Genomic DNA, 15,662 nt, shown 5'->3' on the forward strand with positions numbered 1-15,662 from the left:
TTTGTTACAATTCAGATAAGTATGCCCAATTCTTAGTCTAGTATAAGCGGCCTCCTCTTCCCGACTGCCTCCTCCACTCATCATACCTCCCACTGTATTTTCAATTTTGTACAGAGGTCTTCCTCTTTTATCCTTGTCCCTTGTTGTTGACATATGTTTCGTACTTCCCTCCATGCTATATATTTCCCTTCTGTTCTCACCAACATTCTTTCGCTCATCCCTACTTCCTGCCCGGGCACCACCGCTACTACTCCAGTAACTCCTGTTGTTGGTTCCTTCGATCCATCTGTGTACATTTGTACATAATCCTGATATTTTTCTTCTATATATGCACAGACCTCACCCATCAATTGTAGCCCCTCCCAACTTTGCTTTCTTGTCAGCATGCTTAGATTTATCATTCTTCTCTCAGTCGTCCACACAGGAACTACTGACAGTCACAGAGAATTGTGTGAATGCTGGAATATATCGCACAATCACTTCCCAGTCTTCTTTGTGTGCTTTTAGCTCACTTCTCTTTTCTGAATTCTGTAGTGTTTTCTGAAGTTTGTAGTGTTTTGCACTTCCAGGTCACTGGAAACATACTGACCTGTAAACGATAGATTAATGGGCAGCAATGACGGCTAAGTGGATCATCTACCACAAAATAACCATGCGATAATGCAAGTGCAAGAAATTATAAATAATTACTGAAAATTAAAAAATAATAAATGTGGTGGACCACATGAACGCTGTAAGTGTAATTCATTGAAGTAAAAATGCTGTTACTTATATGGAGATAGACTTTCACGTTCCTGGATTTTTCATGTAATTGAAGGCGTTTAAAAACAAAAGCTCGCTCTATCGATCTTATTCTGAAATAAACCGGAAGAGTTCCGCCAAACGGAAGTCGCAAATGTGTGGGTGCTTATATTCTGAAGGCGTACGCCGGAACTTCGTGTGACTATGCCTGCCTTGTAGGACATTGGTCCTGTCCTCCTCCTCCTCCGCCTCCTCCACCTCCTCCTCCCCCGGCAGCATCCGTGGCTCCCCGCAGAGGACAGCGGGAGTTTGGAGGTCCTGGCCTGGGCACGGATCCCGAAGAGGCCCCGGGGCCGCCGCTGGATGGAGCCGGGCTGCATTCACTCCGCTATGGCTCTGGGTCTGACATCGAAGAAGGCGTCCGCCCGGAGCGTCGGCGTGGAGCGGAAAAACCTCATCACAGTCTGCAGGTACACATCACGACACCGAGGCGGTGGGCGGCTGGGTGGAGGGTGGAGGGTGGAGGGCGGAGGGTGGGGGGTGGATGGGGGTTTAATCCCGCCTGCGGGGCAAACCGGGCAGGAGGATTACGGGAGATATTTAAATGACAGTGAGAAAGAGGAGGCAGGTGTTCACCTTCACACTCCCCGTGACATCATCATCATCATCATCATCATCATCATCATCATCATCATCATCATCATCGTCATCCTCATCATCCACAGCCTTCATTTCCTTGAGAGCAGTGTATAAAATCCTATCAGTACTGTGGTTTTCTGCACGTTTACCTTCCTCCTGGACAGTCATCAGGAGGAACCTTCTGCAGCTTCCTCACAGAGCCGTGTGCTCCCGTTGTCAGCTGGAGGCAGCAGGCATCCTCCTCCATCTTCGCCCATCACGCCTGGATGGGACAAGGGCATTGGGAGCAGTGCAAGGACTCCTCCCCACATACACACACACACACACACACACACACACACACACACCCTCATACACACGAATGCACACACTCACTGGCTCTCCATCGTCCTCCTCCTCCTCCATCCAGCTGGCTAATGAACTCTGATGTGCGGCCTTTATATGGCTCCACTGAATCACTGTCCGTAAAATAGTGATGTGAGTGGACCCTCAACTCGCCTTCTTCCTGTAGCATTAAAGCGAACACTGATAAGGTCGTGAAACTGCTTCTGCGCATTGACATGTGCAATGTCTGATCGGGATGTCTAAAATGAGAATGAAAATGGGTGACACTTCTTCATTCGTCTCTCGATAACAAAAGCAACATTGTGATTTGAACCAGGGATGCCATATTGGAAGATGTTCACTGTGAATATAAAAACAGAGGGATATTTTATTTTTCTGCAATTATTGCGTTCTCCATGGATTAAAATGTGGACAAAATATATATATAAGGATATTTGTTTTCACGTTAGAGGCAATAAATGGATTTTGAAAGCCTTTTAATGAAATACAAAGGGAATATAGCGATATGTACTTTAATAGTTATTATTTTCCAGAGTTAATAATATGATTTGTGATTAATACAGACACTTATGTTGATGATTAAGCTGGAAATGTTTTTGTTTTTCAATGGCGGTTAGAGGTGCCTGGATTGCATTTGAATCCAGTCTTCACATCAGTAAATTAACTTATTTATTTTATCTGAATAAATAGTTGATGGGATTGTCCAGCTTGTCTTTATGACCACCAATTTCTTATGGCACAGGAGGTGGGAAATGTCCCACTTCAGTTACAATTTAGTTTTTTTGTCTGAAAGCACACTCTCATGGTTTGCTATAACTTGGTTTTCATTTTCAAGCGTTTTACAGTTAAGCCATCACATTTGTGGTTAAAAAGTGTAGATATAGAAAGAAATGTGGTGTCAATTAATTTTATTCCCTTGACGTAGCTGCATTACACTTTATGTTTTGAGAGATACTGTCAGGGACTTTCTTTTCTCTTTTCTGTTCACTGTACAACTACCTGTAAAAATGAAATGAACCCACAAAAGACAACAAAATGAGGACTTCTACACACACACAGCCAAGCTTTTTTTTTTTTTTTTTTTTTTAATTCCAGTACCTTTCTGTCCCAGGTCCCGTCTTGAGTTTTAGTGGCACGAACAGTGAGGCCGAACAACACAACAACACACAAAGCATGCAAGAAAAGTAAAGTTCTCACAGGACTTACACAGAGACAGATTAGCAGGGGCACAAAAAAAAACCTTTGTTTGCTGGTCCCGACTGCGCAAAGACAGATTTTTATTGTTTAATCGCATTTTAATGACAAACACTCCAGACAAGACAGAAATAAACCTTTACAAACAGCTTCAGTAATGCTCAAAGACACAGTTTCTCTCTGGTTCCTGATAAACAACTTGACTATGATTAGGTTCAGGTTCAAGGGGGGGGGGTGCTCGATGTCCTCGCTCGTGGCAGGGTTAGGGTTGATTCAAGTACTCGCTGCGTGACAGCACAGTCTCTATTGGGGAGAGGTCCTGAATCAGCTGGTCGTGAGTCGAGGCTGGCTGGACGTCGCGTTCGAGGCCAGAACCGGAATCTAACATCCAGGATCAAGAACTGAGACGCAGCCGAACTGCTGCCGGGCTACAGTGGCTAAATGAAGTTAGTGCTCGATTAGTACACCGGGCCAAGCTTCCATCTGCCCTAACACATCGGTACGTGTATATATATCATTTATAGAAAGTCGGACCTCTTTCCCGTCACACGTTTTAAAGTCACAATCAGCACACACAGAGATTAACCTTGACCTTGATGTCGTCAGGTGGGACTTCAAAAAGAAAACAAGGGGGAGGGGTGGGGGGGGGGGGGGTTCTGTTCAGATTCGGGGTCACAGAGTTCACATCAGTTTGTTTTCACGTTCGTTGATTATTTCACTCATCAACAGGCATCCCAGTCCGGGTTTAAACTGGAGTCACTTACAGTGTGGACAGCAAATGATACGGATGTGTGCTGAACCTGGTCGGACATTAGCACCACTGATGAGAAGAGTTTGTGCACAGGGCCTGAGTCAGGGGCTCGAGGGGGCATTAGGAAGTCACTTAATGATACACTTGAGACTATAGATGAAAAAAATGTAGAGAGAAAAATAAGAAAAAAGCATTTCTTTTTATCTTTACAATGGGTTTTTCCTTGTGGCGTGGCGTGTTCAGAATGAAGATAAAGGGGATATGAGTTGCAACTTTTGACCATAATATCAATGAAATGAAACGACTGCTATGTCAACTGAAGCAGTGTTGCTGTGTCTGGACATTGCTGACGTCAGGCTAACTTTGCTCACCGGAGCTCACTGTGACAACCTGTTGAAGGCGGGGGTGCTGGCTCGCAGGCCAGATTTACTAGCCCAGTGAGTGTTTTGTTGGCTGTGGGCGCCTGGAGGAGCAGCGCTGCTGTGGTGGGCATGGCGGACCTGAGGGGGGAAGAATAAGATAAGGAGAGTGAGATGTTGCTTCCTGTAAACGGAGCGAACAGGAGGGGATAACGAGGGGAAGAATCTCAGCTCCTCCGTGGTGTGGCCGGAGGGGAGGTGTGGGATAAAAATGCTGCCGTGAACACAAATAACATTCACATCTCCCAGACGTGCCTCAGCGAGTGGGCGGCCTGTCTTCTTCTTTTTCTTTTTTCTATGCAGCGCAGTTGTAAAAAGCTTGTTTCATTCGAATACGGATCTTTGAATCGAGTTTAACGACTCCATCAAGTGCGGATCATAAGCCGGTTGGCCGCACTCTCTCACCGTTGTCACATTCCTTAATTGACCTCAGCCCCTCCTTCCTCTTCCTCCTCCTCCTCTTCCTCGTGAACGCTCAAATAACCGATGCACCCTCGGTGCTTCTCAGCCCAATGCCCTCACTGTCCCGTCTCTCGCCCTGATCGCTCTGCACCTCCTCTGACCATGAAAACACTTCACCCAGACGCTGGTTCACAGAGGGGACCGGTGAGAGAGAGAGACACCCAGATCCCTTTTTACATTTGTTACTCAATTGTGGCATTTTAAAATTTTCGTTTTCTTTTTTAAATCAAAATATTCATCGGGGTCCCCACCCCACCACCACCACCACCACTCCCCCCCGCCCCAACAGTCCAGGATGATAAACACAGCATTGGCTGGAGTTGCACAATGCTGCAGCCGGTGAGGAGTCCGCCTGTGTCATCTGATCCTGCTGGGTATGCCAAGACTGAAGAGGGAGATATAGGAAGAAAAAACAGAGAGAGAGAGAGAGAGCGAAGTCAGGGAAATGTTTATGTTGGGGTTAGAGTGTGAAAGCATGTACGATTCTGCTGCTCACATCAAACGCTGTTGAGAGTACAGTAGAGGGGCAAACAGAGACAGAACAAGAGGGCATTTGAAGAAAGCTGAAAGTGGGCTTGGCGGAGATCCAGGCAGAGCGACAGGGGGCACAATGGGCGCCTGTCAGAATCGGCCCGTTGTTTTTCAGTGTCAAATCGTACCAAGAGCGTGCCGCTATTCCATTCCAACCATTTGCATCTGAGGCACGTCAGCAATTCCCTCCTTCACATCAAAGCACTTCAGTTACATCAACATCTGCCCCGGAACGTTTCTTTTGAGATACGTTTGCTTTCTCGGGTCAGGGAGGCCGTCTTACTCCTGTTAGAGTTTGGGGCTCACTCGTTGCTCAGCGGGACCAAGGAAACGCTGGTGGTTGTCCGAACATTTGACCGGCAGCAATTCAAAATTGGAAGTGCAACCAAAATAACAATTTTTCTACTCAGTCGTATTCTTTGGTTTGTCACAGAATATCACATTTTCCACCAAAACGTCTGGTCCGATTGACCTCAAATCAATCAGAGTTTATGGGTTTCATTTACACAAATTGTACTGAAAAACCTCTGTACAATGCTGTACATTGGAATGTTGATTAATCTATTGCATACGTGGGCAACGTGTGGCCCCTTTAAATATCCATCAGAAAAAGTAATACATAACATCTTTCACACATTATATTATGAGGGAAGCCATTTGAACCATATATGATTTTCAATTATTATCATTATATGTAATCTGTGTGATAACGTTCAGGTTAATTGGCAGCCATAGGTCTAATATATCTTTGTTGTGATTTTTCACAGTTTTGCAATCTGGTTGTCAAGATGATATTTTTGTGAGAGTCGCCCATCCTTAATCGACTCGCTCTTTAAAAGCATCAAAGTATCAGGAGCCAGATGGTACTCAACTTAGTGTTTGGTTAAAGCTCAAGCTTGATTGATCTTACTTACACTTTTGCAGGACACACAATCAGACAGACTTTAGAAGCCACTAACCTGTTTCCGTTGTAAATCCGTCACGACTAAACAAAGTCAAAGCTCCAAAAGTAAATTTAATCCAGTTTTCAGTCGTAAAAGACCCCCTGCACACGCCGACGTGGCCTTTGTATGTTCTCTGTGACATCGCTGCTTCCCTGTGACATTTTGTGCCAGTCCCCCCACCCCTCGACGCTTTCCCCCCTCATTTAGAGCGTCTTGCGTTTGGGGAAAAAGGCTTTCCGGAACGAAGTGGTGGTGGAGCCCCTGCTGAAGGAGGCGCTCCCCAGAGCGATCTTGGTCTTCCCACTTGTGATGGTGGAGGAGCCCAGAGATGTTGTGCTCTTTCCCCGGGTGATGGAGGAGCTCCCCATGGCGAGCTTGCTCTTCCCCCTCTTTATGGTGGTGTTGCCCAGGGTTAAGGCCGTCTTCCCCTCTGTGAAGCTGGTGTTGCCCATTGGGGAGAAGCTTGTCTTCCTGACCCAGATTCGACGGGGGGGTTCGGGACTCACTCGACGCGAAGCATCGCACGCTCATGCACGCCCTGCTCTGCAAGCCCTCGAATGTAGTAGTAACATGAGCTACGATCCAGGGCAGACCAGAATGCTAAGCGTGGACAGCGCGACCCCCGTGTGGCATAAAGCCTCCGTTGAGCTGGCCTACGTGGGCTTTGGAAGGCCACATACCACCCATGCGTCTCTGTGAATGGACAGAGGCAGCCGTAGGTGGCCGCAGCCTATCTGGGTGTGCTGGGACAGTGGAGCGATTGTCCCGACGCCACGACGACACCGGACGGTTGAAGGAGACATTGTTGCAAAGAGGACAGTCCAAAGTGACATCACTTTCTTCTCAGCCATTGTTCCCTATACCATCTGATTGTAAGACATTCCCTGTGTGCACAGCTGTGTATACCATACATGAAAGTGTCACTTTTTGTGGAAGCTTAGCTGATTGTGTTCCTCTCCTTGTGTATTTGAAGGTTTGATTGCAACCTCTCCGCTATGTGTCGTCCTGTCTATTTCAGATCTGGGCGTGGCTCCTTTAAGTGTTTATGTTTAATGTCATAATATCTCATAAAAACCCAGCTCTACACACAAATCAGTCAAGCAAAGCAGTGTTTAGACATGTTATTTTTATAAGCACTGTTTCATCAGTCAACCTTTACAGTTGGCAAACTGGGTTTGCAGTTCAGTGTGTGTTATCGGAACGCCACAATATCAATCTGCCATAATGGGCACACACACACACACACACACACACACACACACACACACACACACACACACACACACACACACACACACACACACACACACACACACACACACACACACACAACTAAAATGAAACACATTTATACCATGTTGATGACACAAACAGAACATACAAGAGAACAGTGCTGATGAAAGGCCCAGCCATGCTCTTGTGTCTCTACATACATCACACACTCATCTGTTTCCCCTCCCTGCCAAGTCAACACCGTAGACCGTCATATCCTCGCTATCACATTTGCATAACGCACCCAGCATGGCTTTGGGTTACCTCGCTGTTGATCGCAAAACCCATTAGATCTGCAGCTCACTTAGCATCTCCTCTCAGGGGAAGCCACCTTTGAGCTTTGTACAAAGAGGTGACAGATGAGTAACAACACATCTTTTTGATAGATTCTTCTCAAACACACCACCCACAAAACACAACAGCTTTAGTTTTATTGACTTTTCATGCTACTGACCTTCTAAAACTGACCAGACAGACATATCCATGTCTTTGTAAGTGTGTGCAGGACTCAAGTGTGAAAATTCCAGTAGACGTTGCTGTGTGTTTCTTTGCCCCTGACGAGGACCGTTTTGACCACGGACACGGACTTGGTCCCATGGGTGAAGGTCAGTGTGGTCAGGGAGCTGGTGGTCTCCCCTCGGGTGACAGAGGTCTGGCCCACTGATATGCTGGTTTTGCCCAAAGTGACGGTTGTTCTGCTCCAGGAGATGGCGTATTTACCCCAGGAGATGGCGTACTTAGTCCTCAGGAAAGAAACCCTGCCTTTGGTGAAGGAGGTCTTGCTTGACGAAAATGTAGTTTTCCACTCATTGTTAGAGTCTTTTTTGGACTGCTTGCTTGCTTTGGGTGCCTTAGCCCTTGTTTCAGGCGTCCCGTCCATTTAGGTGTTCCTGCGCTTGGACATCAAGGCTTTGCGGAACGAAGTGGTGGTGGTTCCCCTGCTGAAGCTGGCCCGTCCCAGAGCCACCGTCGTCTTTTGCCTTTGGATGGTGGAGTCTCCCATGGAGGTGGTGGTCACTCCCCTGAAGATAGAGGAGTTGCCTAAGGCGACGGTCGTCTTTCCCCTGGCGATGGAGGTGCTTCCCACCGCCAGGGCAGTCTTGCCCTCCGTGATACTAGTGTTGCCCATCGGAGCGGAGGAAGTCAGCCGGAGCCTGTGCCTGGATCGCGGCTCCTAACATGCACGCCGCATAGCAAGCCCCTCTGTGGCGCCGCAGCAGGGCAAGCATGTGAGGTCAAAAGGCAAGCTGCAGCTGCAGCAGCGGCCCTAAATAGATCTAACCACAATGTATAGATAGGGGGAGGGAATTATTTGATCATTCTTTGATGCTGGCCGGTCCCTCAGAGAGACGAGACCCAAAGGGACCTGGAAGCACAGCGTGCACAAAGGCTGAAAAGACAGGGGGTTAATTGTATTGTTTTCATGGTAACACTGCCAAAGCACTGAACGGGTACATTGTGTAGTACACAAGACAATTGGGGTGACCTCAGTATGATAAGATGGCGTGGTTCCCAAAAAAGAAAAAGCCCTTGCCACCCTGCCGTTGTTCAAATACAGTAGTACGTTTGTGCGTTTGGCTACAGTATACAGTACATTTTGCATGCACACCACAGGGAGAAAGCCCAAACCTTTTAGTCTGTATGAATATGTGTTGTGTTTTTCTCACCCTTCTCCATATCTGTGCTTCCGTTGCAGATTCTCTGTAAAGACTCTCCTCGAAAAGTACACAGCAGAGCCCATAGATGACTCATCTGAGGAGTTTATTAACTTTGCCGCCATCCTGGAGCACATCCTCAGCCACCGCTTCAAAGGTAACACTGCAGGTAACACAGAGCACAGGAAATGATGGACTAAACAGTTGGCGCCAGACATTTCTTATGTAATCTGTCAGATAAGCAGCTCCCACATATGTCAAAGCATATTTAGTTGTCAAAGGGCCATAAAATGAGAGTTATTGTGCCACCAGCTTTTGCAATTACTTCATATTAGCGTTTTAGTAGCTGGAGCAGCAGAAATGATTGATCGCCATGCTTTTTCTCTTGGACCAGGCTCAGGGAGCTGGTTCAGCTCAGACGGACAGCGCAGTTTCTGGGAGTATATCCGGCTGGCGTGCAGCAAGGTGCAGAACAACTGCATCGCCAGCATTGAAAACATAGAGAACATCAGCACGTCGCGAGCCAAGGCAAGGAGTTTCTCTGCCACGAGTGTGTGTTTGTGCACTGGACCAGAGTGAGACGAGGCCTCGTGCTCCCACTCACACCTCTGATGTATTCCTCCAGGGTCGGGCGTGGATTCGAGTGGCGCTGATGGAGAAACGTCTGTCTGAATACGTGTCCACGGCCCTGAGGGACACCAGAACGACCAGGTCAGCTTGAATTCTTTATCTTGCCATGCCTCGTGAGGTTTTTGCTCTCCACACCTGGACAAAACCTGTAACGAGTTCTTGACCTGACAGGCGGTTCTACGATGACGGAGCCATTATGCTCAGAGAGGAGGCTACAGTGCTGACCGGCATGCTGATTGGACTGAGCGCCATCGACTTCAGGTGACTGGCGCTAAAACGTGTATTTAAAAAGGATTTCGCAGTTTCCCCATGAACTTCACATTTATGACATTTGTGGCATCCGATGAGTCTCTTTTATGGGAAGCCTCTCAAAATGATTAAATAATGAATAAGTAGCTTCTATGAGAATAAACTAGACATCAGCTTGTCTCAACTTTTATGACTACGATCATCAGCTCCAATCGCAGCATGTTCAGTAGCAGCTTGCAGATTGATGAGGACGATGTCAAATTACAAGCTTGTGTACTTCTAAGGGAATAGTTCTCGATCAGCTGAATTTCATCATAGTAAAAAAAAAAAAAAACAAAGAAAGACATTTTTTTATTTTATTCTAATTATAGCATCATGCGAGGCACAGCAGCTCTCAAAATGAAGAGGAAAATTTATGGGCCTGGTTGAAATTATGAGCACAGACTGTGCGATGTGGGCTGGCTCAGTGCTGTAAACCAGTTAATCAGAAGATAGTGGGGGTTTTCTTTTCAGGCAAGATAAACAGAGGTTTTGCTTCAAGAAATGTTTTTTTTTTTTATATGTGAATCATGAAAATTGCACTTCTAGAATCTAAACCAAGTAAAACTGAACATACGCCTTCGTGTAATCGATTGAAGGTTGTAATTTGTAAATCCCACATTTGTTCTTGTTTCTTTCAAAGTCTGACACATTTGGTCAGGGTAGTCGCAGACACTGCAAAATGAGATCGTAGTACCTGGAATTTTGGAATCTTGTGAGAGTTCCAGAAGGTGCAACAGTTCTAAAAATGTGTGAGGATTTAGATATATCAATTTCAAGTATGAAGTATTAAAAAGTAGCATGATCGGTCATCTTTAAGTATTAAATCTTTAAGACATGATCAATGAACCTTCTCCAGATTTAAGCTCAACCACTGCTGGTCGGGAGGCATGCTGATGTAGTGATGAATATCACGAATACAGGTTGGATTATAGGTGGCGTTTGGATACTACATAAACATGCTTGTGTTTGTGTGTGTGTGTGTGTGTGTGTGTTCTTATGTAGCTTCTGCCTAAAGGGTGAGACTCTGGACGGTAAATCAACGGCTGTGATCGACTTCACGCCCTACCTGAAGTTCACTCAGAGGTGAGTCAGGTGCAGGTTGATCTTATCGAGCGCCACGCGGTCCCACTCACGCCTCTCTGCCGCGTCAGCTATGACTACCTGAGCGACGAGGAGGACCGGCGCAGTGTGGACAGCAGCAACAGCGAGGAGAGCGTCCCCGAGCACCCCTACGTCCCTCTGGTGACCGACGAGGAGAGCTGGAGCAACAAATGCCGCAAGATGGAGCAGAGGTTTAAAATCGTCTACGCCCAGAAGGTGACCTGCGGCGATTCCGAGTCGGCTCCGTCGCACGCGCGCCTCCGGTCTCAGCCGCTCACCTTTTGAATGTGTGCCGTGCAGGGCTACCTGGAGGAGCTGGTGCGCCTGCGAGAGTCGCAGCTGAAGAATGTGGAGACGGAGAACAAGCGCCTGAGGGCCAAAGTGGAGGAGCTGACGGTGCAGAGCCTGCAGGAGAAGAAGGAGCTGGAGGCCATCATCCTGGAGCTTCAGGCACAACTGTGAGGGAGCGCCGTGTCATTAAGCATCTCACTCAGTTTGAATAAGAGATCAGCAAATACATCAAGTCATGTTTATGGAGATTGTCTGCTTTTTTCTTTTTTCTTTTAAAAAGTGGGGAAGGCTCAGAAAACACTCACATTTTGTCTCAGTTCAAAGACTTCACAGTTTTTCTGATATTCTATCTCATTTAAGACCCATCTGTAGCCTTTAATGATCTTTAACAACCAAAAGCAACAACCGACTGATATTTCTGGTGCCGTCTAGTGAGTGGGCGAACGTTTAATCAACGCATTCACAGAGGGATCAGAGTCAGGTGTCCATCAAAATGACTCCATGTAAACAGGGCCTGAGACTGTGGCATCCATTGAGTCTATCTCAAGCTAACAAAGCTTAGGTACAAAAGAAATCTATAAAAGAAATGATGTAGCGGAAGCCTGTCAGGGCGTTCGCCTTCTGTCAGCTCCGTGACTTGAGCTGCAGCAATCGTTTTCCACTCACTCGTTCTGTGGTGTTTTCAGCTCCGGCCTCATGCCCTGTGACCCCGCCCACCTCTCTAAAGATCTGTCCATCCCATTGGTCAACCAGTGGTCCGGCATCACGAACAACCGCGGCGAAGTCAAACTGTTCCGCAGGTGAACTCACACGGACGCCGCGGCACCGTGCTGCGATATACAGCTGTTCTTATTCATGCAGTAAAGATCAAATTGCAAACACTCCATTGATCATACCTTGTCTGCAGGAGGAGTTTCCACAGCCTGGAGCAGCTTTCCGCTGAGGTCAGCCTGAACTCCGACTCCCAGAAGATGGACGGGAGGCAGAACGGAGACGCTGGCTGGACCTCGGCAGGTACGGATGCATCATCAAACATTCATGACTGTCGTAAAGACTTGCAGCAATACGGTTTATTTATAGAGCACTTTTCAGAAAATAGAGAAGGGACTTATGGGGAAGAAAATCCTCAATCAATAAAAGGTGAATGGGAGAGTGCCGTTCAGGAACTGGAGACGCACACTACGAGGGACGAAGCTAAAAAAAAACTAAAACCGATGAGCTTGGAACTTCTATTCGTCCACGTTTCAGGCCCCGTTTATGTGAAAACATTTTCAAGTGAAAACCGAAAACGTTTGTTTTGTTTTGGGTGTCTGTTTCCATGACAACGGTGCTTGGAATAATATAGAGAAACAAAATATCAATTTTATTTCAATTTAATAATTTATTATTGAATGACAATCCAACGAATAAGCAGAATGTAAAGAAAGAACACAAGGGAACAACAGACAAAAAAACCCGAAATCATCCAAATGTTGCAGACAGGTGAGTGAAGTACGTCAGGATATTTTATATCCACAGCAGGGAAATCGGTAGAGAAGCACAAAAAGAGAGAGAAAGAGCAGAAAGTATGGAACCGACTAGTGAGAGAAATTAATGCATTTAATAGGGTCTAAACCGATCGCAGTCTTGCTAAGAAAATGGTCTGTGATGTTCAGAACCACCTTAAACTATCAAGTTTTTCTTCCCCGTGAGGATTTCATGTGAGGGAACCCAGAGAACCAAAGAGAAAGCATGCAAACTTTACACAGTGGGACTCGAAACATGGCTATTTGAGCAACTTAATGTCCTGAAAGGATAAACTCTGTCAAACTCTAAAGTGTGTTGATTACTGTATTTAAGTCACATGGTTTACACTCTCCACTTTCATGTTGCTGATGGTCACATGTGATCGAATCAGCTGCTGTTTATCCTCCAAGTGGAGCAAACATGTACCCAGATTCCTGCTGCTGTGTGAATATATTTGTGCTCCGCCACTACTGAGGAGCCTTTCAGAGGCAGCCACCCATGCACACAAAAGCACATGCATATTCATCCCCATGTTCCCGCCGTGGGCAGTCGGAGCTATGCCGCTGCTGTCTTACGCTGCCGTTCCTCCCGCAGGCAAAGACGACACCCCGTCCATGCTGGGCCTGTGCGGCTCTCTGGCCTCCCTGCCCAGCTCCAAGTCCCTGGCCAGCCTCAAGTCCAGCGAGTGTTTGGTGAACATCAGCACCGAGCCCAGCCCCGCTCTCTCTCCCAGCTAGGAGCTGCCTGCCCCGACTGAACCCCCCGTCCGGCCCGTCTGCCTGGTGATGCTGCATCAAACCCCCCCCCCCCCCCCACACCCCACACCCCACCCCAACTCCACCGCCTTCGCTCCTATCGTCAATCCAGATCCACAAGCAGAAACCCCCAAACATCACATCCGGCTCTCTTTAGAGAAGTCATCACGAAGCCTTATTAGTCGCCCCAGTCTTTCTCTCAGTCCCCTCGTGTACATTCCCGGCATCTCTGGCAATACATCCAACCAACTTTGTTTTTCTCCCTCCTCTACTTCAACACCAGTGATCTCGTTCGTGTTTTCTTCTATTTACTTCGTCAAAGTGTATCGGAGGCAACACGCGCAGCTCGTTGGATGTAAACACAGATCCGATGGCAATTTTGGAAGCTCCAGATCGTGGCGTGTTCTCGCTCTTACGGACTCACCCCGTGCCCTCGCTGCACCAGGACGCATGTTCCATTGAGTGTGATGGGATGTGAAGTGCAAATCAACCTGTTCCATCTGTGCAGCTATTTATTGATTCTGTTGAATATCGAAGCTACCGCGTGCAGTCATTTATTTCCTTTGATGGTTTGTGTTTCAATAAACTGCCTTTTTTTCCATTAGGCTTGTGTGTTTGTGTGGTATTCACAGTAAATGAATGAGCTGCTGGTTTCGGGGCTCCATCTAGTGGTCAAAACAGAGAATGCAGCGAATCATAAATAACTTTAGTGGACACATCTGTGCAAGAGATTGAGGCAGGTCTGTTTTCATTTTTCATTAAAACAGCAAAGACAATAGAATGGGATCACTTTCTGGATCCTATTCTTAATAGATTGAGCCTCACATTGCATCTCCCGCAACTGCCAGACTGCACACTGGCTTTGTTTCGCAGCAGTGCTTCTCAAAACCTCCACTGGGGGACGCCCGAGAGCTTAAAAAGAAATTAAATGTCGAGGTCAGGGGGCGAGATTTCAAATCAAAAGTTCGAACTTTGCAAAAGTAGTTTTAGCTGAACCCAACAGCCTGTAAATTTTAATAATCTGAAAAAGATTTAAGATTTAAACATTTAATTTAATTTTAAGACTTGTTGTGAGATAAAACACTCATTGCTTACATCTGGTAAGTCTGCAACTGTATATGTGTATGCGAATAAAATCACTCTTCCAGTAATGTGTTTTAATATATCAGTCAACAATTTCAAAGTCCAGTTATTCATTTTTTATTGTTTTTTTTTTTTTAAAGAAAAACGTTTTTAAAAAGTGATCAAAGGTTTCCATCTGAAACTGAGTGCTTTGATAAAATAAGAGAAAAGAGACCTGCTCTCTCCCCAGACCTGAATCCCATAGAAAATCTCCGGGATCAACTGAGTCACCGCGTAGAGACTCGCAACTCTATAACCCTGAATCCCAATGAGCTGAGGGACTCTCTTCAAGAAGATAAGACATTACACGACGTTAAAAGTGAAAACGCGCGCATCATTTTTGCGTTGCGGTTTATCCATATACACAGCAAAGGCAGACCCGCTGAAAACAATGTGGTTCTCATGTTGGGCCACTAGTGGGTGCTGGCGCTTGTTTGTTGTAATGAAACCACACACGCATGCACAGAGAACTACGACTGAACGGACATTCGTATGGACAGACGGCCAATTGTAAGTACGCTGACTCTCAACTATGAAACTATCAAGTCCAAGGATGTATGGACTGGGAGTCATTCCACTCTGGAGTCCGCCATTTTTGATTTTGTCTATCTACGAGCAAATGTGGCTCCGAGCACCGTTGTTGTGTAAACAAATGCCCAAAATGCCTGAAAGTTTAGCATTTTCACATGTAGATGGGGCCTGAGTCGACAGTGTAAACAGACATCGTTGTCAAGACACTATCATTGTTCGTGGTGGTATACGTCACCACTGTCGTTGGCTTTTCTTTCAACACATTGTGTGAGGTGAGGAAATCGCCACCACATGCTTCCACTTCAACGCCTTACTTTCACGTTTCTCGCTGAAGCATGAACTTTATTTGCATTTTCCATATAAAAATTTTTTTCCCGGAAACCCACACATCCCTGTGGTGGATGTTGAAAATTGTCCCCGGGACCCCTGCTAATCCTGTGCGGTGACCTTTCAACGGTCCCCGAGCCACGGTTTGACGGACC

General features: G+C 46.5%; 1 protein-coding gene across 1 annotated transcript; it reads left to right on the forward strand.

Moving 5' to 3' along the window:
• The first annotated feature begins 961 nt into the window (after positions 1-961).
• Positions 962-14,131, forward strand: rundc3aa (RUN domain containing 3Aa). Its single transcript, XM_080510740.1, has 11 exons — positions 962-1,211; positions 8,995-9,110; positions 9,348-9,481; positions 9,579-9,664; positions 9,755-9,844; positions 10,877-10,957; positions 11,026-11,191; positions 11,276-11,433; positions 11,953-12,066; positions 12,174-12,280; positions 13,367-14,131. Exons 1-11 carry the CDS (start codon positions 1,105-1,107, stop codon positions 13,507-13,509), a joined length of 1,302 nt encoding a protein of 433 aa, XP_080366866.1. The 5' UTR covers positions 962-1,104; the 3' UTR covers positions 13,510-14,131.
• Positions 14,132-15,662: the final 1,531 nt, after the last annotated feature.

The sequence above is a fragment of the Blennius ocellaris genome (assembly GCF_963422515.1).
Source record: "Blennius ocellaris genome assembly, chromosome: 16".
Taxonomy (NCBI): domain Eukaryota; kingdom Metazoa; phylum Chordata; class Actinopteri; order Blenniiformes; family Blenniidae; genus Blennius; species Blennius ocellaris.